This window comes from Microcebus murinus, chromosome 26, assembly GCF_040939455.1.
Source record: "Microcebus murinus isolate Inina chromosome 26, M.murinus_Inina_mat1.0, whole genome shotgun sequence".
Taxonomy (NCBI): domain Eukaryota; kingdom Metazoa; phylum Chordata; class Mammalia; order Primates; family Cheirogaleidae; genus Microcebus; species Microcebus murinus.
This window is the reverse complement of record NC_134129.1, coordinates 14266080-14292540: the sequence shown is the minus strand read 5'-3', so window position 1 is coordinate 14292540 and position 26461 is coordinate 14266080. Positions and strand designations below refer to the sequence as shown.

At 36.6% G+C, this 26461-nt stretch overlaps 1 protein-coding gene across 4 annotated transcripts in view; it reads left to right on the top strand.

Annotated features, from left to right (window-relative positions):
• Positions 1-26461, top strand: part of CEP135 (centrosomal protein 135) — a 63985-nt gene that overhangs the window by 11058 nt on the left and 26466 nt on the right. For all 4 annotated transcript variants that reach the window (XM_075997753.1, XM_012758256.3, XM_075997751.1 and 1 more), the window contains 9 exons: positions 3058-3199; positions 5153-5237; positions 9471-9599; positions 10843-11058; positions 14573-14638; positions 16940-17078; positions 19898-20121; positions 24011-24163; positions 25043-25195. In XM_075997753.1, coding sequence (XP_075853868.1) covers positions 3096-3199; positions 5153-5237; positions 9471-9599; positions 10843-11058; positions 14573-14638; positions 16940-17078; positions 19898-20121; positions 24011-24163; positions 25043-25195 — 1269 coding nt within the window. In that variant the 5' untranslated portion in view covers positions 3058-3095. The remainder of the gene's footprint in view (positions 1-3057; positions 3200-5152; positions 5238-9470; positions 9600-10842; positions 11059-14572; positions 14639-16939; positions 17079-19897; positions 20122-24010; positions 24164-25042; positions 25196-26461) is intronic.

Sequence of the window (26461 nt, the reverse complement as noted above, 5' to 3'; positions counted from 1 at the left end):
TTTTCCATAGTGGCTGCACTACTTTACATTCCCACCAACAGTGTAGGAACATTCCCCCTTTTTCCTAAGCGTATGTATTTTTATCTCTCACTGCTTTAAGCTCCTTGTTTGACAGTTTTCTACTAGTAATGATTTCTTGAGCTCATAATAATGAATACCACAAGGCACACTCAGCTTTAATCTTGCCAAAGTCTCTCATCCTCATCTAGTGGAGGAACAAATTAAATCTGGGCATACAGACATATCTTGGAGATATTGCAGGTTCGGTTGCAGACCACTATGAGAAAACAAATACTGTTATAGAGTGAGTCACACAATTTTTTTGGTTTCCTAGCACATGTAAAAGTTATGTTTATGCTATACTATAGTCTGTTAATTGTAAAGTAGAATTATGTCTTTAAAAAACAATGTACATACCTTAATTTTTAAATTACTTTATTAGGCCAGGTGTGGTGGCCCATGCCTATAGCACTTTGGGAGGCTGAAGTAGGAGGATCACTGAGCCCAGAAGTTTAAGGTTGCATTGAGCTATGGTGATGCCACTGCACTATAGCCTGGGTGACAAGAGTGAGACCTTGTCCCCCCTGCCCCCAAAAAGGCTTTATTACTAGCAAATGCTAATGATCATCTTCAGCAAGTTGTAATCTTTTTGCTGGTGGAGGATCTTGCCTCAATGTTGATGGCTGCTGACTCATCAGGGTGGTAGTTGCTGACAGTTGGGGTGGCTGTGGCAGTTTCTTAAAATAAGACAACAATGAAATTTGCTGCATGAATTGACTCCGTTTCATGAAAGATTTTTCTATAGTGTGTGATGCTGTTTGATAGCATTTTACCCACAGTAAAATTTTTTTTGAAATTGGAGTCAGTCTTCTCCACCTCTGCTGCTGCTTTATCAAGTAGGTTTCTGTAATATTCTGAATTCTTTGTTGTCATTTCAACAGTGTTCACAGCATTTTCACCAGGAATAGTGTCCTTCTCAAGAAACTACTTTCTTTGCTAATTCGTAAGAAGCAACTCCTCATGCATTCAAATTTTATCATAAAATTGCATCAATTCAGTGAAATCTTCAGGCTTCACTTCTAATTCTAGTTCTCTGCCATTTTCCATCACACCTGCAGTGACTTCCTTCTCCGATGTCTTGAAATTATCCATGAGGCTTGGAATCAAATTCTTCCAAACTCCTGTTAATGTTGATATTTTGGCCTTCTCCCATGAATCACAAATGTTCTTAATGGCATCTAGAATGGTGAATCCTTTCCAGAAGGTTTTCAGTTTACTTTGCCTAATCCAGCAGAGGAATCAGTGTCTATGGCGGCTATAGCCTTATGAAATATATTTCCTAAATAATAAGACTTTAAAGTTGAAATTATTCCTAATCCATGGGTTGCAGAAAGGATGTCGTGTTAGCAGGCATGAAAATGACATTCATCTCCATGTAGGTCTCTATCAGAGCTTTTGGGTGACCAAGTACCTAATCAGTGAATGATAATATTTTGAAAGGAATCTTATTTCTGAGTAGTAGGTTTTAATAGTGGGCCTAAAATATTCAATAAACCATGCTGTGAACAGGTGTGTGTCATGCAGGCTTTGTTGTTCCTTTTATAGACACAGGCTGAGTAGATTTAGCGTAATGGTTAAGGCCCCTTGGATTTTCAGAATGGTAAATGAGCACTGGCTTCAATTTAAAGTCACCAGCTGCATTAGTCCTTAACAAGAGAGTCAGGCTGTCCTTTGAAGCCAGGCATTGACTTCTCTAGCTGTGAAAGTCCTAGATGGCATCTTCTTCCAATAGAAGGCTGTTTGATCTACATTGAATCTACACTAAATCTACATTTGATCTACATTAAATCTATTGTTTAGTGTAGCCATTTTCATCATTGACCTTAACCAGGTCTTCTGGGTAACTTACTACAGCTTCTCCATAAGCACTTGCTGTTTCACCTTGCACTCCTGTGTTATGGGGATGGGTTCTTACCTTAAACCTCATGTACCAACCTCTGCTCGCTTCTGACTTTTCTTCTGCAGCTTCCTCACCTCTCTCAGCCTTCATGGAATTAAAGAGAATTAGGTCCTTGCTCTGGATTAGGCTTTGGTTTAAGGGAATGTTGTGGCTGGTTTGATCTTCTATCCAGACTTCTAAAACTTTATGAATATCAGCAATAAGGTTGTCTTGCTTTCTTATCGTTTGTGTGTCCAAAAATTAATAACACTTTTAATTTCCTTCAAAGAACTTTTCCTTTGCAGTCGTATCTTGGCTAACTGGTGCAAAAGGCATAACTTTTGGCCTATCTTGGCTTTTGACATGCCTTTCTTAACCAGCTTAATCATTTCTAACTTTTGATTTAAAATGAGGGATGTGTAACTCTTCCTTTCACTTTAACACTTAGAAGATATTATAGGGTTATTAATTGGCCTAATTTCAGTGTTGCTGTGTTTCAGGAAATAGGGAGACCCAAGCAAAGGGAGAGAAGCAGGGGAACGGCCAGTGGAGCAATCAGAACACACACAGCATGTATCGATTAAGCTCACTGTCTTAGATGGGCCTGGTTCATGGCAACCCAGAATAATTACAGTAGTAACATCAAAGATCACCATTACACATACAATAATAATGAAAACGTTTGAACTATTGTGAGAATTGCCAAAATATGACACAGAGACACGAAATGAGCACGTGCTATTGGAAAAATGGCATGTATAGACTTGCTTGGTGCAGGGTTGCCTCACACCTTCAGTTTGTAGGAAAAAAAAATACAGTATCTGTGAAGCACAGTAAAGCCTAGTGCAATAAAACGAGGTATGCTTGTATGAGCCAAGTATGCAGACATATGAAACTTGTTTTATAACTATGTCTTGTTGAGGTTTTCAGGAAAGCATTATTCAGTTAAAGATCAGGGTGGGCATTTGCATATGAAGGAGAAAATATTGTATCCATGTGTAATATGAACTAGAGACATACTTCATAACAAAAAAGCTAGCCTGGACTATTTAATTCTTCCAAGACAGTGTTTTATCTTGCTTCTTAATTTTTTTAGACACTCGCTTATTTTCTTTTAGGTGGCAAGAAAAGAAATATTGCTTTTAGGCGCCAGCGTATGCAAATTGATGAGCCAGTCCCTCCCTCTGAAGTAAGCTCCTATCCAGTTCCACAGCCAGATGACCCTTACATTGCCGACCTCCTGCAAGTGGCTGATAACAGGTGCATTAAATAATTATTGGCTTGACTTAATTGATTACTTGCTTAGCAGTAAGTTTCTTGATAGAACTACTTTTGTCTTATTAAGTCCCTAGCATCTAGCAGAGAATTTTGCAGAAGCACTCAATAAATACTTTCTGAATGATAGAGAATATTTTACTTGTTTTGAAACTTTGATTTCAAATAAGTTATATATCTGAGGTTTCTGTCCATACTTGTTTTAAAATTGTTTGTAACCTATTTCAGTGGAGTTGCTTTGACATTTAGTTTCATCTTCAAGTGAAGTTGTCTTTAAAAAAAAAAAAAAAAAAAAAAAGACAGGGTCTTGCTCTATTGCCCAGGCTAGAGTTCAGTGGCACAGTCATAGCTCACCGCAGCCTTGATCTGCACTGGCCTTAAGTGATCCTCCTGCTTCCACTTCTGAGTAGCTGGGACTATAGGCCTACACCACCGTGCATGGCTGAGTTTATCTTTACAGGAACCTTTATTACTTCAGATTTATGTCAAATGCTAAGTGAACATGAATAGATTTGTAACTGGATTTGAAATTCTTTTTTTCCTGATTTCTCTAGCTTCGTGTTTGTATTTCCTTAAAATTGGAATCACATATAAATTCTATTTAATGGAAACTTCATTAAACCACCTGGGCAGGGCACTGTATAAATGTTCTGAGGATATAATAAGATGGTGCCGCTGCTTGGGAGAAGCTGCAAGCTTCTCCCAAGAGTTGAGATAAGAGAAGTAACACAAATGTCATTAAGACAGTGACAAGGGATCAAAGGAGTGAGCAAGCGCTAGTGGCATTCTCTCTGGTGATAGCTGGGGAAGCATTTCAAACTGTGGAATATACTAGTGCAATGGTTGATGCAGATAACTTTTTATTTTGCAGAGAACATAAGGGAATTTTTTCAGTTTATTATCTCAGTATAATCTAAAAAAGACGTTCTGGTTAGGTTCTCTTTGCCTAGTTATTCTCACACTATGTCATGTACCTGTGTTTACATAGTTATCTGACCTTAACCATGAAATGCTTTGTTTTATTCTTTTGTTAAAGTTATAGTCCAGGACCTTTCAGACAATGTGTTACTGTTATTTAAGAAGTTAATTGGGCTGCATAGGTGACATTAGTCTCTTTTGATTGTCTTGTTCACTTTAGTTTACACATGCACATTTTGTTTGTATTCGGTCATTCATGCGTTTATATGAGTGCAGTTGCCTACATACTCTTCTCCTAAACCTAGATTAGTGAAAACTTTGGTTCTAGTAACAGCAAGGACAAGCTGTATCCAACCTCATTTATTCCATTCCATGGAAAATCTCTTTCAAAGGCAGACCTGGCTTCAGGCTGTATCTTTCCAGTAATGAAAGTGGATTATGTCATATTGATGTAATACAAAAATATTTGAGTAATTGCAGAATTCACATAGTTTGGACAAAATCGTGATTCTGTTAGAATTAAAAGTTCCAGCAGGAAGAGATTTTTTGCTGTAGTTACTTGGAAAATTACAGTATTTTTCCATATTTTCCTTCTCTTTAGGGTTGCAGAGTAGTTATTTAGACAATACGAGGTTAGTTAGGGCCAGAAGAATTAGTTTCTTATTTCACTTAATGTTGTGAATTTGGACTAGACCTTCAGTTTCCTGAACTTAAGAATTGGCAGCAGTACCTCCAAGACTTGTCCTGAGGATCAAAATGCAATAGTGAGGTGTTTTATTGCATAATGTATCTGAGTTTCAAATTCTTTACCACTCAGCTTTTATCTATTCTTATAAAATGGACTCTGCACTGTGAAGTGCGGTGGTTTATGTTGACTTGGGGACCCTTTGGCACAGTTCCTCATACCTCACTGAGAAGCAGAAAGGATGAAATTAGTAAAAGAGCCCATCTAGTTTCCTTTCTTGTTATTTTGTATTTCTTAACAAAATTATATTGGCATTAGTTGTAAATATGTTTCAGGATTCAAGAACTTCAACAGGAAGTCCACCAGTTACAAGAGAAGTTAGCAGTGATGGAAAGTGGAGTGAGAGATTATAGCAAGCAGGTAGGATTTTTATTTACCTACATAGGAGGGATCCAGATTGATATGCTGTGATTGCAAATAGAATTGGATTGCATTTGATATTATTGATACTGAGTTTTTTATAGCTTTTATCTTTTTTTTTTTTAAATCACTTTGTTAATAGAGTTAATAGCCAGAATGGCTTAGGTGGCTTTAGAGCACTTAGGTCATTATTCCTTGAGATGAAGTAATTTTTTTTTGGTTTTGTTTTTGTCTTTATGTTTTTTCTTTTAGGTGAATCACCTATCTCCCCAAATATAATTTTATAACCATATTACTCTTTCCATCTCAGGAGGTATTTTACTGGAGTATACTATGTTTTATAATTATAATTTTATGATTTTTAAAGTCTTATTATAGATTTTGTCATTTTGAGCATAAATCTCTTTGAAAGTTACTCTTCTGTGTTGCCATATTTGTGTTTTCTCGGCAAGCACTAGTACCTCATAAATCAGCTTTCTGCATAAGCAAGGGAATTAATAGATGCAGAGTTATATCATAATCATAGCAAGCTTTGTTCTTTCATCCTTTCTGTTGGTGTCTTGGCTAAATTGTGATTTGAGTAATTACAGGATTTCTTTCTTAAGATGCTTCCTGGAATTTAAACTGGGTAACATGTTTTTCATTTTCTCCACATATCTGCATTCTTTTTGGAGTGAAGTGATCTGCACATACAAATAAAGATGTAACTTACTTGTTATAATTGTTAAGTTTGTAAAGTACTTTGAAGATTATTTGGATAAAAATAAGAGTTAAGACAAAGGATATTGTAATGAGAACGAAAAATCTTTATGAAGAGATGGTGAAAATATCAAATATGCATGAGTTGAATGTTATTGGTATTTCTCAGTTTATAACCATATGCGCATCACAATTTTTTCCAAGTACTTTATGAACATTATTAAACTGGCCAGTCTTTACCATCTCTGTGAGGTGGCTGAGTTGTTTGGAACAAACAGCTTGACTACTCTGATTGAAACCAGCAATTTATGTGGTTATCAATCTTTAGTGGGCTTGTTAGTTGACACCACTCCGCTGCCTGTCAGTTTCTGTTATTATTTTGCTTGAGTTTATTCTGTTTTTCTCAGCACATATTCCCAATTTTTCTCTTTTCAAGATCTTTCTCCAGCCTATAATACTCCCCTTCTCGAGATATAACTCTTTCTTAACTGTCTCTATCTTTAGCAGTATTTACACTCAGGCTTGCTTAAGACTTAATGAGTAGGATGTTTAAGGCTAAAGTGCCTTTGCTCTTGGCTTTATTATTATTATCATTATTATGATTATTAAGAGATGGGATCTTACTATATTACCCAGGCTGGACTCAAACTCCTGGGCTCGAGCGATTCTCCAATATAGCCTCCCTCTTGAGTAGCCGGGACTATGGTGTGTGCCACTATGCCCAAGACTTTAAGCAATTATTCTTCCTTTCTTTAACATACACTTTTGTTGTTGTTGTTGTTGTTTTTGAGACAGGGTCTCACCGTGTCACCTGGGCTGGAGAGTAGTGGTGTCAATCATAGTCACTGCAACCTTAATCTCCTGGGCTCAAGTGATCCTCCTACCCCAGTCTCCTGAGTAACTGGGACTATAGGCAGCTATATTGCCCAGCTAATTTTTCTATTTTTGGTAGAAATGGGGTCTTAGTCTTACTTGGGCTGGTCTCTAACTCCTGGCTTCAAGCGATTTTCCTGCCTCAGCCTCCGAAAGTGCTAGGATTGCAGGTATGAGCCACCATGCCTGGCCAACAAACACTTATATAATCACTTTATAATGATTGATTCTTTTTTTTTTTTTTTTTTTTTTTTTGAGACAGAGTCTCGCTTTGTTGCCCAGGCTAGAGTGAGTGCCGTGGCGTCAGCCTAGCTCACAGCAACCTCAAACTCCTGGGCTCAAGCAATCCTCCTGCCTCAGCCTCCCAGGTAGCTGGGACTACAGGCATGCGCCACCATGCCCGGCTAATTTTTTTATATATATATCAGTTGGCCAATTAATTTCTTTCTATTTATAGTAGAGACGGGGTCTCGCTCTTGCTCAGGCTGGTTTTGAACTCCTGACCTTGAGCAATCCGCCCGCCTCGGCCTCCCAAGAGCTAGGATTACAGGCGTGAGCCACCGCGCCCGGCCCATGATTGATTCTTTTAATCTTCTTAACAGTCCTATAAGGAGGTACTACTGTTGTCATCACTAACATCAAAAAAAAAAAATCTCTTTTAACCACTCTTCTTGCTAACACCTTCTCCTTGTCCCTTATGTAAACATCTCTTAAGAGTTTCTTAGTGGTTCCATTTCTGTTTCAACTTCCTTACTCCTTACCTGTTGTAGTCTGCCTTCAGCCCACGATTACATGAACTGGTCTAATTAATGGCATCAGTGACATCAATTGCTAAATCCAAAGGATATTTCAAGTCTTTATTTACTTGACCCACTGTGTGATATCTGACATTGTTGATAATTTTTCTTTGAAACTCTTTCATGACTTAATTTTCTCCCAGTTTTCGTTTTTGTTCTTTAATCCTCTCATAATTTATTTTTGCTTTTTTTCACCTGCCTGCTCCCTGAAATTTTACCGTTTTCCAGGAATCTGTTTTTGATATCTTCTCTTCTTCCTATTCTCAGGTGTTCTCTGCTCTCTTGGTTTAGAATATTGCCTGCTTATTTATGACTCCTTGATCTCTCTGTGGGTCAAACCTCTCTGCTGAGCTCCAGACCCATACACCCAACTTCACACTGTGCATTTCCACTTGGATTCAGTCTTTTTGTACTCATATGGCTAGTACAGAACTTACCTTCTGCCTCACGTCTGTTTTAACTCCTATATTCTCTACTTTGGTTGGTAGCGTCACCATCTGCCCAAGACCACATTCTGCAGTCTTTCTATAACACGTCTCATTCTCTTGCCTTTACACACCACCCCCCGGCTTCTGTCCCAGTTCCCCTGCCTACGTACTTCTTAAACTTGTGGCTTCTGTTCTAACCTATAACAGTGTTTCATTTTAGGCCTTCCTTGTCTTTCATACATTCCTACAGTAGGTCTCCGTGCCTCAGATATTTTTATTCCTATCAAATTCGTCCTTCAGTCCAGAATAATCATAATTAGTTCTTGCCTAATTCTTCAGACTCATCTTCAACCACTAGTTTCCTTACATTACAACCCAGTCATACTGAGCCATTTCTGCTGCCTCAAACATACCATGTTGTTTTATGCTTTTGTATCACTGCCTGGAACACTCCTCTTTTCTTCTCTTTAGAACATCATTTATAACCTTTTGGGCATACTTATTTGATAAGGCCTTTACGAATTTCTGCATGCATAAACATACCATGCAGAGTAAATCACTTCATTCCCTTAACTATAATACTTTGGTGCCCTATCCCTATTTCTTTTATTCTGTCATTGAATACCGTATCACACAACAATTATTGGTTCACTTGCTATTAATAGTTTTTCCTGTAAAGCTGTGTGCTTCTGAAAGTCAAGGATCATGTTTTATTCATGGTCTAGTTCTGTGCTTATTGTTTGTTGAATTGACTGGTTTTTGTTTTCAGTTTTTGTTTTTTTTTAAAGAAAGAAAACCAAAACTTGAAAGTGTGGGTTTTTCCAAATTTTTGCATGTGAATCAGTCAATTCATAGTTAATAGTGATCTTTTTTATTTTATGTCTGTTTTCTAAGTAACAATTAATTAAATTCACCCCAGTTTCCTGTTCTTTTCAATATTAAGGTGCAGTAGCAACTCACTCTTCTTAGTGTATTACATGCATTTGTTTTTGTTTTTTTTTTTTTTTTTTATTTTTCTTTGTGAAGTCATTTGGAGTGGAACATGCATTTGTTTATTCCACATTTATTCCACCAGGCATTAAAGTAGTTCAGATTCAGTTCCAGTCCTTGAGCATGTATATAATCTGCTAGCAAGTTCCTTTTTATATAAACATTGCCTAATTCTTAGAGAAGGGAAAAAAATCCAAAAATCAAACTAGGAAGAATCTATTTAATAAAATATTTATGAAAGCTATGTTGATAATACTTACATAGATATTTTCTGTGTTATTTTTGCTTTGCGTATATGCATGTATGTGTGGGTGCAAATGGCAGTGTTTCTTATGTACATTGTGGGAGATAAGAAAAAAGTATGTCTACATAAATGTTTGTTTAGTTTTAGTCCTTTGATTCAAGACCAGATTTTTAAAAATGATAGCATGACTTTATGTTTTCAGATTGAGCTAAGAGAACGAGAGATAGAACGACTGTCCGTTGCTTTGGATGGTGGTCGCTCCCCTGATGTCCTCTCTCTGGAGTCCAGAAATAAAGCCAATGAAAAGCTTATTGCTCATTTAAATATTCAGGTAATGGTTTTATATCTGTCGCACTGAGCGTATAAAATCCTTAGTGGTCTGTGGGTTTGTAAAAGTGACAGGTTTTTCACTAAGGTATTATTTGCAGTAGGAAATATTTGATAGAGCCAAAGTATCCAAAAAATAGGATACAGCTGTTGAAAAATCATGTTTTTAATGAATATTTAATGAGGCCAGAATTAAGACACACCATACTGTTAAGAATTTGAAAGAAGATAATAAACTATGGGCACAATGTGGTCTTCAATTTGCCTTTAAGAAAATGTATATATGTACTTGGAAACACTAAGAAAACACTGAAAGAGAATATACCAAAATATACTAACAAAGCTTATTTTTGTGTGATGGGATAGTTGTCTTTATGATTTTCTTCATTTTCAAAAGTTTTATGACTTTGTATTTCTCTTGTCACGTAAAAAAGATGATTTAAAAATATATATGAAAATTAAACACCTAGCTTTTATCTGCTTACATAGTGAATTCCCTTGCCATGTATTTGACCTAAGGATGAAAGAGCAGGAGAGTTCCATAAAGCATGATACAGGAACTTTAGAAATTTAGAAATGTCAGAGCTGCCTGGGCTGCAAATAGAATAGAGTAAGTAAAGAATATCAATAATAACTCTAGAACAGTGAGTGCTGTCCAATAGAAATATGATGAGCCCTATATATAATTAGAAATTTTCTAGTAGCTAGTTTTTTTAAAAACTAAAAAAGAGGTAAAATTATAATAATATATTTATGCCAGTATATACAAAATATTATCATTTCAACAAGTGATAGCTTTATATACACATTTTTCCTTTGTGGCGTCTTTGAAATCCTGTGTATATTTAACACTTATAGCACATCTCAGTTTGGACTAGCCACATTTCAAGTACTCAGCAGCCACATGTGAGTGCTGGTAGCTGCTATATTGGACAACACAGTTTAGAGTAATATCATCATTGTGATATTTTAGTCATAGTGTTGCAGCTCTGTGTTGGGGAAAAGTTCACATAAATTCCTTATCCCTTTTGTGCTTGAAAATCAAAGCCAGTGGATATATATTTTCATTAAATCACATATTGTCTGTTTTGCAAATTAAAAAAATACAAGTTTGCAAATATAAAATAGCTGTGGTTTTAATTTTAAGTATCTTCTGAAATATAGTTTTTTTTAAATGTTATTTTGAAAGTTAGTAATTAGGATACTTTTCCAATTTACATACATTATGAATTACGAATTCAATATAGGTTGACTTTCTTCAGCAAGCTAATAAAGACCTGGAGAAGAATATACAAGAGCTTATGGAAACCAAGGAAACGGTGACATCTGAAGTTGTTAATTTAAGTGAAAGAAATGAAAAACTCTGCCAAGAATTAACTGAAATAGACCATTTAGCACAACAGTTGGAAAGACATAAGGAAGAAGTCCTTGAGACTGCTGATAAAGAACTTGAGGAAGCAAAGGTAATGATACGAGGTTGTGGGAGTTAATTAATTAAACTCTCATTAATTCTCTGAGAGTGTAGTGAAGGTAACCCCTTTTGATATCTATACTCATGTTTTTGGTTTATGTCTTAGATTTTTTGTTTTATTTTGGTAATTGAAGGTTTTCTTAAGTGTTGTTTATACCCTCTGATTATATCTGTTCTAGTTGTTTGTGTGTCTTTCTGAAGCAAACCTATTCTTTGGATGGGTCTCCAAACTCTGTTCTGACTTTCTTCAAGATTTTCTTCTCTGTCATTTTATCTCTGCTTTGTGAGAAAGCTTCTAAAGTTTGTTCCCTATGTTATTTCTTGCTCAAGAATTCTTTAAAGATGTTTTTAAAACTATGTATGTCCTTGCACATTTTTAAGTTGGTAGCTAATATTTTTCATTTCTGAGTTTAAATAGATGGAAAGAATGAAATTTCTACTCTATTATAAATATTGATCTCTTAAAATAAAATTGTCTCATCATTCTTTTAATGAAAGCCAATGAAATCTAAATCACCCTTTCTTCTTGAAAGCCCAACAAAATTTTAGCATATTATAACTTGAATGTCTTTTTTTTTTTTTTTTTTTTTTGAGATAGAGTCTCACCCTGTTGCCCTGCCTAGAGTTCAGTGGCATCATCATAGCTCACTGCAACCTCAAACTCCTGGGCTCAAGCGATCCTCCTGCCTCAGCCTCCCAAGTAGCCGGGAGTACAGGTGGGCATCACCATGCCCAGCTAATGTTTTTCTGTTTTTAGTAGAAACAAGGTCTTGCTCTTGCTCAGGCTGATCTCGAACTCCTGACCTCAAACGATCTTCCTGCCATAGCCTCCCAGAGTGCTAGTATTATAGCCTTGAATGTCTTTTTATGATCGTGCTATCATACATCTGTAATAAAAAAAGTATATGAATTGAAATTTCTTACTTTAAAAATTTTCTGTGACTAAGTTTCAAAACGTTAACATTTTTCTCTGAATAGCATTATCACCATTATTAGTATCAATAATATTAATAAAGTTATGAATATGTGACAAATACTTATTAAATTTAACAAGTAAAATTTTATTAGAAATACATCTCGTAATGAGACATAATGGGAGAAAATAGTGTCTTATTTCTAAGCCTGTGACTAGCTCCAACATTTCAGATTATCTTTTTATCTGGTGCTTCAAAAGTTTGTTACATGACACTCTACAAAAAAGACACCTGCACTCAAATGTTTATAGCAGCACAATTCATAATTGCAAGGCTGTGGAAACAGCCCAAGTGCCCATCAATCAAAGAATGGATTAATAAAATGTGGTATATGTACACCATGGAGTACTATTCAGCTCTAAGAAACAATGGTGATATAGCACACCTTATATTTTCCTGGTTAGAGCTGGAACCCATACTACTAAGTGAAGTATCCCAAGAATGGAAAAACAAGCACCAGATATATTCTCCAGCAAACTGGTATTAACTGAGTAGCACCTAAGTGGACACATAGGTGCTACAGTAATAGGGTATTGGGCAGGTGGGAGGGGGGAGGGGGGCGGGTATATACATACATAGTGAGTGAGATGTGCACCATCTGGGGGATGGTCATGATGGAGACTCAGACTTTTGGGGGGAGGGGGGGAAATGGGCATTTATTGAAACCTTAAAATCTGTACCCCCATAATATGCCAAAATAAAAAAAAAATTAATAAAAAAAAAAAAAAGTTTGTTACATCTTGAGGCATGTGCCTTTGTGACGTTAATGAGATATGCATGCCATGCTTTGAACAGCAAGAGAAAGGCAGCTGTGAAAGGGAGGGTGCAAGTGTGGAACGCACCTGTTGCCTAGTCCACAAGCAAGTTCTTATGTCATTTTTAAGAAGTACTGTATATGCAAGTTAAGCGTCCGCATATTGATTCCTTAAAACTCTGTGCATATCATCGTTTCATATCATGCTTGGAAAATCTTCATGTTATCCCCGTAGTAGGTATAATCTAGTTTGAAGACCATTGCTCTACATCACTGAACTGGTTTTATATAGTGTCATCTCCACTAATTAAGGGAATAGAAGGAAACTGTCTCAATATAATAAAAACTGTATGTGAAAAGCCTACAGCAAACATTACACTCAACATTAAAAGACTGGAAGTATAAGGATGCCCACTCTTATCACATCTATTCAACTGATCACAACTATTCAACCTACTGGAAGTCCTAGCCAGAGCAGTTAGGCATGCAAATTGCAAAGAAAGAGTAAAATTATCTCTTTTATCGATAACATGATCTTATATGTAGAAAACCCTAAAGATTCCACAAAAATGAGAACTGATAAATGAATTCAGCAAAGTGCAGCATACAAAATCAACACACAAAAATTAGGTATACTTCTATACATTAAGAATTAACAGTCCAAAAAGGACATTAGGAAAAGAATCCCATGTACAATAGCATCAAGAAGAATAAAAGACTGAGGACTAAAATTAACCGAGGTGAAAAACTCACATGTAGTGCAGTGCCTATCAAAATCCCAATGGAATTTCTGAAGAAATAGAAAAAAATTCTGAAATTCATATGGAATCTCAAAGAGACCCTAGAGCACCAAAACAGTCTTGAAAAAGTACATAATCAGTGCAATTTTAATTCTACTTTTGTGGTTTAGTTTCATTGTACCATTCCTTTATCTCATCCCTCTCTTCCACCTCCTTTTGTGTCTATGCTCATGCACACAGCATACTGAACATGGCTTCTCATGTCCCATTGGCAATGCTCAGAAATGACAACTGGGCTCAACAAAAGATTCCTGTCGGGGTATAATATTTTGATCCTGGCATTCTGTTCTCTCAGTTGTGGTATAGAGGGTCCAGGTTGGTAAAAGCAGGTGAGGAGAAAGCAAGTAGGATAGGAGAGTCAGGAAATGACATGGAAATTCCTACAAGGTGTTTTTCAAGTGTCCCCTTTCCTTCAGAAGTCACAAATATGCTTCCGTAAGCATTCAGGATATGGAAATACTAAAGAGAATCCTTAGGCCGGGCGTGGTGGCTCACACCTGTAATCCTAGCACTCTGGGAGGCTGAGGCGGGAGGATTGCTCCAGCTCAGGAGTTCGAAACCAGCCTTAGCGAGACCCCGTCTCTACCAAAAACAGAAAGAAATTAATCGACCAACTAAAAAATATATATAAAAAATTAGCCAGGCATGGTGGCGCATGCCTGTAGTCCCAGCTACTCGGGAGGCTCAGGCAGGAGGATCGCTTGAGCCCAGGAGTTGGAGGTTGCTGTGAGCTAGGCTGATGCCACGGCACTCACTCCAGCCTGGGCAACAAAGTGAGACTCTGTCTCAAAAAAAAAAGAAAAGAAAAAAAAGAATCCTCAATTTTGCTTCTTCTTTATTGAAAAATGGCTAAAGCCTCAGATCTCACTGATGAGAAGGGAGCATAAGTTACTCAAAAAATTACTTGGTCTTATTATGACTTAGTGATAACTTTTCTTAGACTTTTAGGTGTTTACCTAACAGGCTTTCTCTTCCTAGAAAGAGATTAAAAGAAAGCTCTCTGAAATGCGAGATCTGGAAGAAACAGTGGCGAAGCTCCAACTGGTAAGCTGATGAAAAATTGAGTGGCCAGCATTCTCAGTAGGAAAATTTTTATGCTTTATTTTACTCTTGAAAACCACTGATCCACTTTCTGTTTCTGTAGATTTACCTATTCTGGCCATTCCATATAAATGGAATCATGTAACCTGTGGCATTTTGTATCTGGCTTCTTTCACTAAGCATAATGTTTTTAAGGTTCATGCATGTTGTAGTGTGCATCATCACTTCATTCTTCTTATAGCTAAATAATATTCTGTATGGATATATAACATTTTTATGATTCTTTAATCTTATGTATAATGGGTGGCAAATAAAATTCAAATTTGGAAGCCTGTTAGGAATTTACATTCTTCTAAGTACTTTATGACTTGTTAGTTGATTAGTATAATATTAAAACTAGAAATTGATAATTATTTGATATTAACTGTATGAATACCACTCAGTCCTCTTTTAACAGCTTTGTTTGTTAAATACCATTTTCCTAGGCATATTGGTTGTTATGTTAGTCTCCGGATGAATAAAATATCCCAGCAGAAGCCTAGCTATAGCACTTAGATGTAAACTGGCAGAAAGAATGTCTTGCTTATAGGTAGAAACGAGTGGTCACCCAAATTTAGACAATATTTTTGAGTAGCCTATTGAATTGGAAGAGTTTCCTGTAATATAGAAAACATTCAGCTGTCAGTAGTGCAAAAAAAAAAAGAAAGAAAACAAACACTAATACTAATTTCCAAGTTTTTTCATTACATGTCTTTTTACACAGTGTAACTACGATGTTGTAGTGATACAAGTCAATTAAAGAGAAAGTCATTGGCCGGGCGCGGTGGCTCACGCCTGTAATCCTAGCACTCTGGGAGGCCAAGGCGGGTGGATTGCTCGAGGTCAGGAGTTCGAAACCAGCCTGAGCAAGAGCGAGACCCTGTCTCTACTATAAAGAGAAAGAAATTAATTGGGCAACTAATATATATATAGAAAAGCTGGGCATGGTGGCGCATGCCTGTAGTCCCAGCTACTTGGGAGGCTGAGGCAGGAGGATCGCATGAGCCCAGGAGTTGGAGGTTGCTGTGAGCTAGGCTGACACCATGGCACTCACTCTAGCCTGGGCAACAAAGCGAGACTCTGTCTCAAAATAAAAAAATAAAAAAAAAAAAAAGGAAGCCATTATGATATGCTGGCACATAATAGATACTCAAATACTCATGCTTTTTGTATGTAGCCTGAACAATGTATCATAATGGCTTCCTTTTTATTCAATTTATTAATAGCAGGTGTTCAACACTGAATAATTAAATTAGCTAAATCTGCTAAACGTTGTCCATTCTTGAGTCTCAAACATATTGTAAAATTCTCTATGGGAATATAAAGTAAGTGTTTTGATGATGTTTTCACTAGAGTGTAAGCTCCATGAAGGCAAGGGATTTTTGCTGTTTGTTCACTGCTATTTGTATGCATACTAAATGTTGAATGTGATTCATAATGCTTGTCTCAGAGCTGTGACCAAGTCCTGATTGTGTTGGCTAACAGTAAGATGTTGTTGTAGTTACTTTCTGACCTTTTTTATTTTTCCTGTAGTGTTATATTTTGTGTACTTTTAAGATAATGATATTAGTAACCAGCATTTATTAAGTACTTACCCTGGACACGGTGCAAAGGACACTTCACATCCATACCAGTGAATTCTCAGTGTCCTAATCTTATTGTTTCCATTGTGCAAATGAGGCTGAGAGAATAACCAGTAGAACACTATGTCTTACTTCAGCGCTCTTTTATTTTTTATTTATATATTTATTTTTGAAGACAGGAGCTCACTGTGTTGCCCAGGCTGGAGTGCAGTGGCTATTCACAGGTATGATCATACTACACTGCAGCTGGGTTCAAGCAATCCTCCCGCCTCAGTCTCCTGAGTAGCTATGACCATAGGCATGTGCCACTGTGCCCAGCTCTGCCCTCTTTTTAAGCAAGCTTTAAAAATTTTTATTTAACAAGTACATACTCATTTAGGAAAAAATAGGGTGATATGCTACCCAAATTAGAAAAAAATAAAATCTGATAGTTATACTTACCCACAAAGAAACATTGTTGATATTTGGATTTTATGGTACTTTCAGCCACAGTTGATAATTTAACTTTACTTGAAAACCATATTTTTGACCAACTAAAAGTGTGTGGACACACATACACACACACTACATATGTGAATTGCTGTTATATAAATATGCTTACAAAGATAATCTGTGTACTTCTGAGTGCTGTAATATTTTATAAAGTTGTTAGAAATCTTAATTATAGTATTAAAATTGGCAGGAATTAGAGTTATGCAATAAAGAAAAGGATAAGCTCAATGATGAACTCCATATAAAATCAGACCTGGAAGCTGTTGTTCATCAGCTTGAACAAGAAAAGCACAGACTTAGTAAAAAAGTGGAAAGTTTTACAGTTACAGGTAAGATATAAAATGTTTATACTTAAAAAGTGATTGTGATTTCCTTTTTATTTATTATTTTTCTTAGTAGGTGATCTTTCCTTGATACTTCAATGAATATTTGTTCGCGCTTACTGTAAACCATACTAGGCACTGTAGAAATAGTAGAAATCTCTCTCCCTCAAGGACCTTAAGAATTCTTTCATATTTTGACTAGTAGTTGATACAGGGAACTCTGCTTGAATATTTTGCAATAGAAGTATGTTCTTCTTTGACCCAGACTGATAACAGAATTAATGAAGACTAACAAGAAGACCATTCTCAAATAGTGGAAAATTGAAGTACAGAATCTTTTTAAGAAAATACAGTTAGTTGTATCATCTTGAGATACACATACATACACACACAACTGAAATAGGCTAACTTTCTGCCAGGTACCATTCCTAAATAACTTGGTTTAAGGAACATGTAAGAATTGATTCATTCATTCATTTGACTGATGCGTGTGAATTACCTGTTGTGTGGACATGTGCTTGGCTTTGTTTTTGGTACTGGAGTATATATTGGTAAACAAGATACACAGGGTTCTTGCTCTTGCAAAGCCTTTTTTTCATGCCAGGGAGACAAACTAGTAGTACATAAGTGAAGTTAATTTTAGATGATAAGAGGTATTAAACTAGAATGGCAACATGTGCTAAAGATTGACTGATTGAAAGGCTCCATGACAAGACGCCAGCCATATGAAGATCTGGGGACGGTTTTCCAGGCAGAAGAAATGGCAAATGGAGAAGCTTGGTGCTGTCATACTGTGTGTATGTTAGGAGGTAAAAGAATTTCAGTGTGCTGTGTTAAGAACAGACTTTTATCTGAGCCTCTTCAGCATCCATGTGGATAATCTGTTTGACCTGTTCTCCACTAACTAGCTGTGTAACTTGAGCACATTTTGTAGCCTCTGTGGTTCAGTTTCCTGTCTGTGGGAGGAATGCCGACACCTACCCCAGAAGGGTGTTGTGAGGATTAAATGGGTTAATACATCAGAGTACTTAGAACCATGTATAAAAGTTTACAGTTTACTTCCTTTCATAGCTAGCTATGGCCTGTCATTTTCAGTGTGATCCTTTAGCTGTCTCAAACAAACTCCCTTGTTTCTCTCTGTGCACCCCCTGCCAAATACCCAGCCATGGATGAACTAACCACTTACCGTCTGCACTTTTACACACGGGCAGCTAAATGCCACTTGTGTGTGCACCAGGCGAGTTGATAGCACTGTAAATTAGATGGTCCTGAACCTCAGCGGGACACCACAGTTGTATGAAAATGTTATACTATTTCTCTTAGCATTTGATCTCTCACTCTCTTGAGAGAACATTTCAGATGCTTTGCATTCTCAATAAACCTGTGACTCCCATTCTATCCCTCATTCTGAGGGGGTGATCTTACCCCAGTTTTCCTAAGAGAATGGAAGCCATGAGGCAGGCATTGCCTCAGTTTCCTGGCCCCAAATTTTAAACCTGTCCATCTTCTTGATCCTTCCTGTTCCATGCAGGAGCACCCCTCTTGTGAAAGGCCAGTGCCTCCATTTCTTCTCTGGGTCCTATCCTCTCTGATTTGAGAAACTTTACGTATTAATTTTATTAATCTCCTCTCCGTAATTTTAGTCTTTGTACTATTTTTTTCCCATTGACATTCAAACATGCTAACTCTTCTCTCAGTCTGAAACAAAAACTTAGACCGCTTTCCAGCCACTCTTTCCTCCTCTTCGTAGTTTCAACATCTTGAAACATTATCCACACTTGCTATTTCTCCTTGATCACCTGCAACCCCCTTAGCTCCTCAGTTCATTCCAGTTGACTTCTGTCCACCCCGCACCAGTAAAGCTGCTCCTGGTAAGGTCGTCACTCACCTCCATGAGCTAAATGCAGTGGACGTTTTTCATTCATTTGCTTATTTGATTTCTTAACATTCATCATAATTGTCCATTCTTTCCATTCTCATACTGTCTTTGATTTCTTAACATTCATCATAATTGTCCATTCTTTCCATTCTCATACTGTCATACTACCTCTCTTTCATCACTCTTTCCTGGGAGGAATTTGCCCAATTTGTCTTCCAGTTTGCATTGCATGCTGTCCTTTTGTAACTTTTATCCTACTACAATTAGAATAATTGTTTGACCTTAGCTATGTTTTTCATATTTGAATCTTTAGCCAGTGATGGGTGCACGGTAAATGTTAAGTACATATCTGTTGAATGAATGAAAGGAGAGATGAGAGTGAATCAGAATGCATCAGGAAAATCATTCCATGCCTCAGTGTTACAATTAGCATGAATTAAATGAGGTTGAACTGTATGAAATTGTCAGTATTCAGTTACTTTTGCATCATAAAAAGGCAGTTTGTATGGTAAAAGCTAATAATTGTGCTTATTCGGAGAAAGACGAGTTGTTTTGATATCTTTGTTTATGTGTATACTGTATTAAATTCAGGCATAATGTTAAATTTATGTGTATTATGATTAATTGTAGATATAGTTTTTTAGTGCATTTTCAGGTCCCTAGAAAGTACCATGTGGTAATTTACTGCTTCACCTTATACTAAATAATACTCGTCCTGTGATAAGACAAAAGCAAGAGAACTTAGACTTTATTTAAACTATTAATTTTTGCCTTTTTTCCCTTCTCAATATTTACCTCTTTGATATATCTGGCACTTATAGGATATATACAAAACAGTTTATGATTTTTAGTAGCTTTCATTCTAAAAGTTACTAATGTAACTTACTTGTCTAATCAATATTATATATGCAACATTGTTTTAAGATTTAACTACTTTAATTTGCAGAAAGAGAACTAACTTTGGAAGTTGAGAGGATGAGACTAGAACATGGAATAAAACGTCGAGACAAGTCACCTTCTCGTTTAGATACATTTCTGAAAGGTATAGAAGAAGAACGAGATTACTATAAGAAAGAGCTAGAAAAAGTCCAACATATAATACACCGACGATCTTGCCCTTTAAGTTATAGTGTGCGTGAAAAAAGTTCAATATATAGAACACCAGAAAAGGTAAGAATAATTGGTAAGACAGGAGAGTATCTTTATGAATAAACTTTTCTAGTTTATTATATTAAATGTAACTTTATTCATAGTTGCTTTTGAAAATTCCTAATTTTGATTTTTGTTTTCTTCCATGACCTGTACTATATAGGAATACTGCATTAATTAGGAAAATTACCTAAGAACAAAGTGTAACATATTGATACCTGTAAATTAAGGAAAGGTTGAATAGTTGTGGGAGAAGTGCAGAGGCTTCCAGAAACCGGAAACCTGGGGCTCATGCTGCTGGACGTGTCCAGACTTTTTAGAATTTACTTTCTATCTCAGCTGCATTTTCTCTCTTGTAGCAGCCTGGCTTTGTCCACATGGCAGGTAACATGGCTTCTTACCATTTCCAGCCTTGGACCAGTCAGGAGGGTGTGTCACATGCTACTGACCAGGCCTCCCCCGTTAACCATGACACGGGAGAGGGGTAGAAACTGCAAGTGGGTGCTGGGCAGATTATTCTGTTTGTCTTCTACAACCCCATTTGTAAGTTGATAGTCTAAAGATGCTCACTTTGTATGTAATTTTCTAATTATATCTTCCATTGTGTATATTATTTAAAGTTGACATGATTCATGAGAGATTAAAATCATGCATCTCTATTTTAGGTCTTATTTTCAGTGTTTGATGAGTATCGTTTGAGTTCTTCATTTTTCTATTTTTAACCTTTGGAGCTATAGGAGTCCTGAAGGTGTATATGGCCTCACATTATCTACACACTAGGTAAAATCAGAGGAAGTTTGGGGCAGAACCCTAAAACTCAAAATATTTTATTTCAGACTTGGCTGAATTTACCACTTCTCTCATCTTTTCCTTGAAGATTCTGTGTCCATTCTCAAACAGTTTTGAGTCTTCCAGTTAGACTGGTGGGAAAATATAAGTTAATTTCTGTGTTACTGAGTTGTTTTTTTAAGTTCCATATATACTTCAGACTCAGGAGAAATAAGTCACTGAATTGATCATTTTCATTGTGTAGAAGAATCTTTCACAAAATGATTGATCAGTTTAGTCAAGTATTTATGAGTATAGTGTAGCAGAAAGTGCTTTGGAATTGGAGGGCTGTTACAAGTTCCAACTTCACAAACTGGCTTTTTTTTTTTTTTGAGACAGAGTCTCACTTTGTTGCCCAGGCTAGAGTGAGTGCCGTGGCGTCAGCCTGGCTCACAGCAACCTCAATCTCTGGGGCTCAGCGATCCTCCTGCCTCAGCCTCCCGAGTAGCTGGGACTACAGGCATGTGCCACCATGCCCGGCTAATTTTATATATATATATATCAGTTGGCCAATTAATTTGTTTCTATTTATAGTAGAGACGGGGTCTCGCTCTTGCTCAGGGTGGTTTCGAACTCCTGACCTTGAGCAATCCGCCCGCCTGGGCCTCCCAGAGTGCTAGGATTACAGGCGTGAGCCACCACGCGCGGCCTCACAAACTGGCTTTATGACCTTGGGGAAGTTTCATCATTTGCAAAGTGGGGAAAGTAACTACAATATCTTGTGAAGATTATTATCTTTATTTGTTTTATTTATTTGTTTTATTTGTTTGTTTTATTTTTGTTTGTTTTATTTTTTTGTTTTATTTTTAATTGGCAAGTAATAATTCATAAGTATCTTCACAAGATAATTTGTTTTATTTTTAATTGACAAGTAATTGTATACATATATTTTGGGGGTACAGTGTGATGTTTTGATCTATGTATATGTTACAGAAAGATTCAGTCAAGCGAATTAACATATCCAGCACTTCACCAACTTAAAATTTTTTTTTGTGGTAAGAATGCTAAAAATACATTCTTTCAGAAATTTTGAAATATACAATACATTATTATTAACTGTGTTCCCGTGGAGTATAATAGATCACCAAAACTTATTTCTCCAGTCTAACTGAAATTTTGTACCCTTTGATCAATGAGATACTTTGTATAAAAGTCTAGCGTAACACCTAGTTCCCAGTAAATGGTTCATTTCTTTATTATTTGCTGGGTCAAAGCAAACCAGGTGTAGGTAGGAAGTTAGGTCCAGTACAGCACATATGTACTGAGTGCCTGCTATGGAGGAGGCACAGAACACAGAGAGAAATCACGGCCTTCAGCGGTGATGTGTGCGTGTGTGCGCGTGTGCGCGCGCGCTCTTGTGTGTTTTGAGAATAATGGAGTGGTGAGAGTGAGTTATTAACAATTATACATTAACACTAATAGAAACAGGTACATATTAGATATGTTTGGAGAAGAGTTAGAGTTTCTGCTTAAGGTCAGTCAATAAATGTTCAGGGAATTCATGCTTTACCAGGTGCCATGCTAGGCACTGAAGATATAGTAAACAAGACCAGATACCTACTCTGGCCCTCGTAGAGCTTAAATTTTAGTAAAACAGACATACATTAAACACAGAATCATGTAAATAACTTTATAATCTCATTTATATAAATGTTATTGAAGAAAGTAAGTACAGGAAAGGCTCAGAATGCTATGAGAGTATATAGAAGGAGATCTAAATCAGATCGGAGAATCTGGAAGGATTTCATAGAGAAAGTGACATTTAAGCTGAGACCTAAACAGTAATGAAAATAGATTGTCAAATCTTTATTCATTGAGCTCCTCTTTTCTAGAATTGATACAGACCACTTCTTTTCTGTAAGATTTTTTTATTTAGATATGATTAGTTTATACATTTTCTTTTATAGTTATTTAAACCTTGATTATGTCCTGAAACTCTATCTGCCATTGTCCTGTAAAACACCTTGTCCTTCAAGGTGTCCACATAACTAATCTTATCCATTATGCCTTGATTTTTCTTGTTTGACCAAGAGGGTAATTTATTTTCAAGGAGCAAGTGAAGGGTACCTTACAGATATCTACCATTTACCAAGTGTACATTGCCCATGGTGTGTGCACAACAGATAATATAGGCCAGGACCCTTCCTAGTGTGCCACATGATCAGATTATCCCTCCTTGGGGCTGCTGCATTTAGTACTTTAACATAAAGAAACCGTAGATTCCCAAGTCTGCATTGACCATTTTTATTTTCCACAAAAGCAGTGAAGATAATGGACCTTTTGAATTGTACTGGAATAGTAGACATATTTGTGTTTGAAAAATATTGGAAGTAGTTGCTTATTCATTGAGCATCTTTAATATACACTGTGTGGTAGAAATATTTACATTTATCTGATTGTAAAAATAGACCTCATGTAGGTGTGAAGCTGGAACAGTTAGTTAGGAATTGGTGTGCTTAGGAGATTGATCTTAGATTCAGTCACAGAAGATACTGAGGAATGTGCTAAGCTGTTATAGTTACTTGCCCCGCATAAGCAGGTACACATAGACCCTCCTGGCCCCTTTCCTGAATAAGATTATGAACTTAGTGGTTCTCAAAAATTAGCATGTATCAGAATCACTTGGAGGGCTAGATAAAGCATATTAATAGTTACTGGGCCCTATACCCACAGTTTCTGATTGAGTAGGTCTGGGGCGGGCCCCCAGATTTGCATGTCTAACAAGTTCCTGAATGCTGCTGATGTTTCTGGTCTGGTGATTACACTTTAAATACCAACAGTGTGAACAACTCCAGGAAAATGACAGCTGAAGCATCTGATGGGGTCCCAACAAGTAGTACCACTGGCAGCTAGGTCCCTTCCTGGCAACTTGAAGGCCAGGAAATTTGTCCCAATACTGCCAGTGTTCTCATCTGTTCTCATTATTGATTTAAAAAACTTAGTTCCTTAATTACATTAAAGGAACTTGTCTTCTTTTTGTTTGTTAGCATCTTTCAGTCAGTCTCATCACCAGCACCCTTGTGACAGCCATGTGGTGATAATGATAACAAATGATAACTTCTGTTTTTTAATTATGTTTCAGGGTGATTACAATTCAGACATTCATCTGATCACAAGAGAAAGAGATGAACTTCAGCGTATGGTAGAAAGATTTGAAAAATATATGGAGGATATACAGTCCAATGTTAAATTACTGACAGCAGAAAGAGATAAACTAAGTGTCTTATATAATGAAGTAAGAAATTTATAATTAAGCCAACAGATAATATAGAACCAGTTAACTGTGATGGAACCAGTATATATCCTTCAAATTACTGTAATACACGGACCTTGTGATATTTCTTCATAATTAGAATTACAGTTTCTGCTATCATCTTGTTCCTAAAGCAGAGATTTCTCTTATTTTTTTTCATATTTCTTCTTCTTTTCTAGCTATGTGTCAAGTCAACTAGAGATAGTCTCCTTTTTCTAAAACTACCTGGAACAAGTGTTAGCCTGACTCTGAGCCAGGTTTATCCTTGGGATTCAGATATGTTGGGGTATGTCTATCAGAATGATGGGTGATGACCACTATTTGGATATGTTGGCTATTAAGGACTTAGCCTCTAGAGAAAAAACTCTAGGGTAGAAGGAATCAGTAGAGGTTGCCCCTGTTTACAGAACCTCAGTTGATAGAAGGCCAGGTGAGTCTTAATAAAGCATGGTGTCTGTCACCTAAATTTGTTCCCATATCCATGTCCCATGAAATCCTACTGCTACTTTGAGCTAGGGAGGAGACATGCAAGTTAAAAAGTTGAATGAGCTGTTTTTGCTTGAGTCTTTTTGGGATTCTGCAGTGCAAATTGATCTACTCGGCTTTCTTCACTTTTGGTGTAGATTTTCTTGGGTCTGCTTAGTTAAATTCCTGCTTGTCTGTCTGCTATCTAGTTTCCAATATTTTGTGGCTGGTACCTCCCTAGGTCTTTTTGGTTTTATTATTTTTACTATTTTAATCTTTTATTCTCATTTTGTTGGGATTTGGGAAGAAAGTGAAGGTAGCATGTGTTCAGTTTGTCTTTTTTAAGTGGGAGCATATCCAAAGCGTTTTTTATTTATATCTTTTTAATTCTTTAAGGCTAAGGAAGAATTATCAGCCCTAAGACAGGAATCCAACCAAAGTACAGCCTCCCATAATATTGTTAGTCTTATGGAAAAGGAAAAAGAACTTGCATTGTCTGACTTAAGAAGAATTATGGCAGAAAAGGAAGACTTAAGGGAAAAGTTAAAAGTAAGTAATAATCTTGATGTATTTTTGAATGGTAATTTATTGAGAAAAATAGATCTTTACATACATTTTCTTGTGAAGTTACTACTGAGAATGTACAACCAGATTAGAGATTGGTAAACAGGCCAAATCCAGACCACTTTGTTTACCTATGGCCTATGATCTAAGAATGGCTTAAGAGAAATAGTTTGTTGCCAACCAAGTATTATTAGAATACCTCCTTATTTCTTTACATGTTATTTGTAGTTTCTTTTATAGTCGTATGACCAACAAAGCCTAAAATATTTACTGTCTAGTTGTTTACAGAAAAAGTTTACCAATCCCTAAACTAAACAGAAAGTTTCTCGTGTGAAAAGACATTATCCTTTTTTTTTTTTAATAACAGCTTTATGGAAATATTCACATACCATGCAAGTCACCCATTTAAATTGCACCAATTCAATGATTTTTAGTATGGTTGTTTCTCAATTTATAATGAGATTATGTCCTAGTAAAGCCACTGTGAGTCAAAAATGCATGTAATGCCCTGATAAACCCATCATAAAGTTGAAAAATCTTCAGTTGAGCCATTGTAAGTTCAATCCTCCTCAATTTACAATAGGGTTACATCCTGATAAACCCCTTATAAAATTGAAATAGTTAGCTATATATAAGGTGGGGACCATCTGTGTATTCAGACTTGTGCAACCATCACCATAGTCAATTTTAGAGCATTTTTATCACCACAAAAAGGAATCCTGTAACCCGTTAGTGTTACTCCCCATTTCCCCTCAGATCCCTCATAGACAACCACTAATCCACATTCCATATCTATAGATTTGCCCTGCTCTAGGTATTTCATATAAATTGAATCATTCAATAGGTGATTTTTTAATGCCTGGCTTCTCTCATTAGCATAATATGTTCAAGATTTATGCATGAATAATACTGCTATGGACTTGTGTACAACTTTTTTTTTTTTGAGATGGGGTCTCACTCTGTTGGATCATAGCTCACTGCAGCCTCAAACTCCTGGGCTCAAGCAATCCTCCTGCCTCACCTCTCGAGTAGCTGGAACCACAGGTGCATGCCACCATGCCCAGCTATGTAGAACTTTTTGTGTGGGTATATGTTTTTATTTCTCTTGAGTATATGCCTTGACATGCGGTAACTCTCTGGGTCATATTTGATAAGTCTGTCTTTAACCACTTAGGCCAAGCTGTTTTCCAAAATTGGCTATACCATATCACATTCCCACCAACAGTGAACAAAGGTCCTATTTTCTCCTCC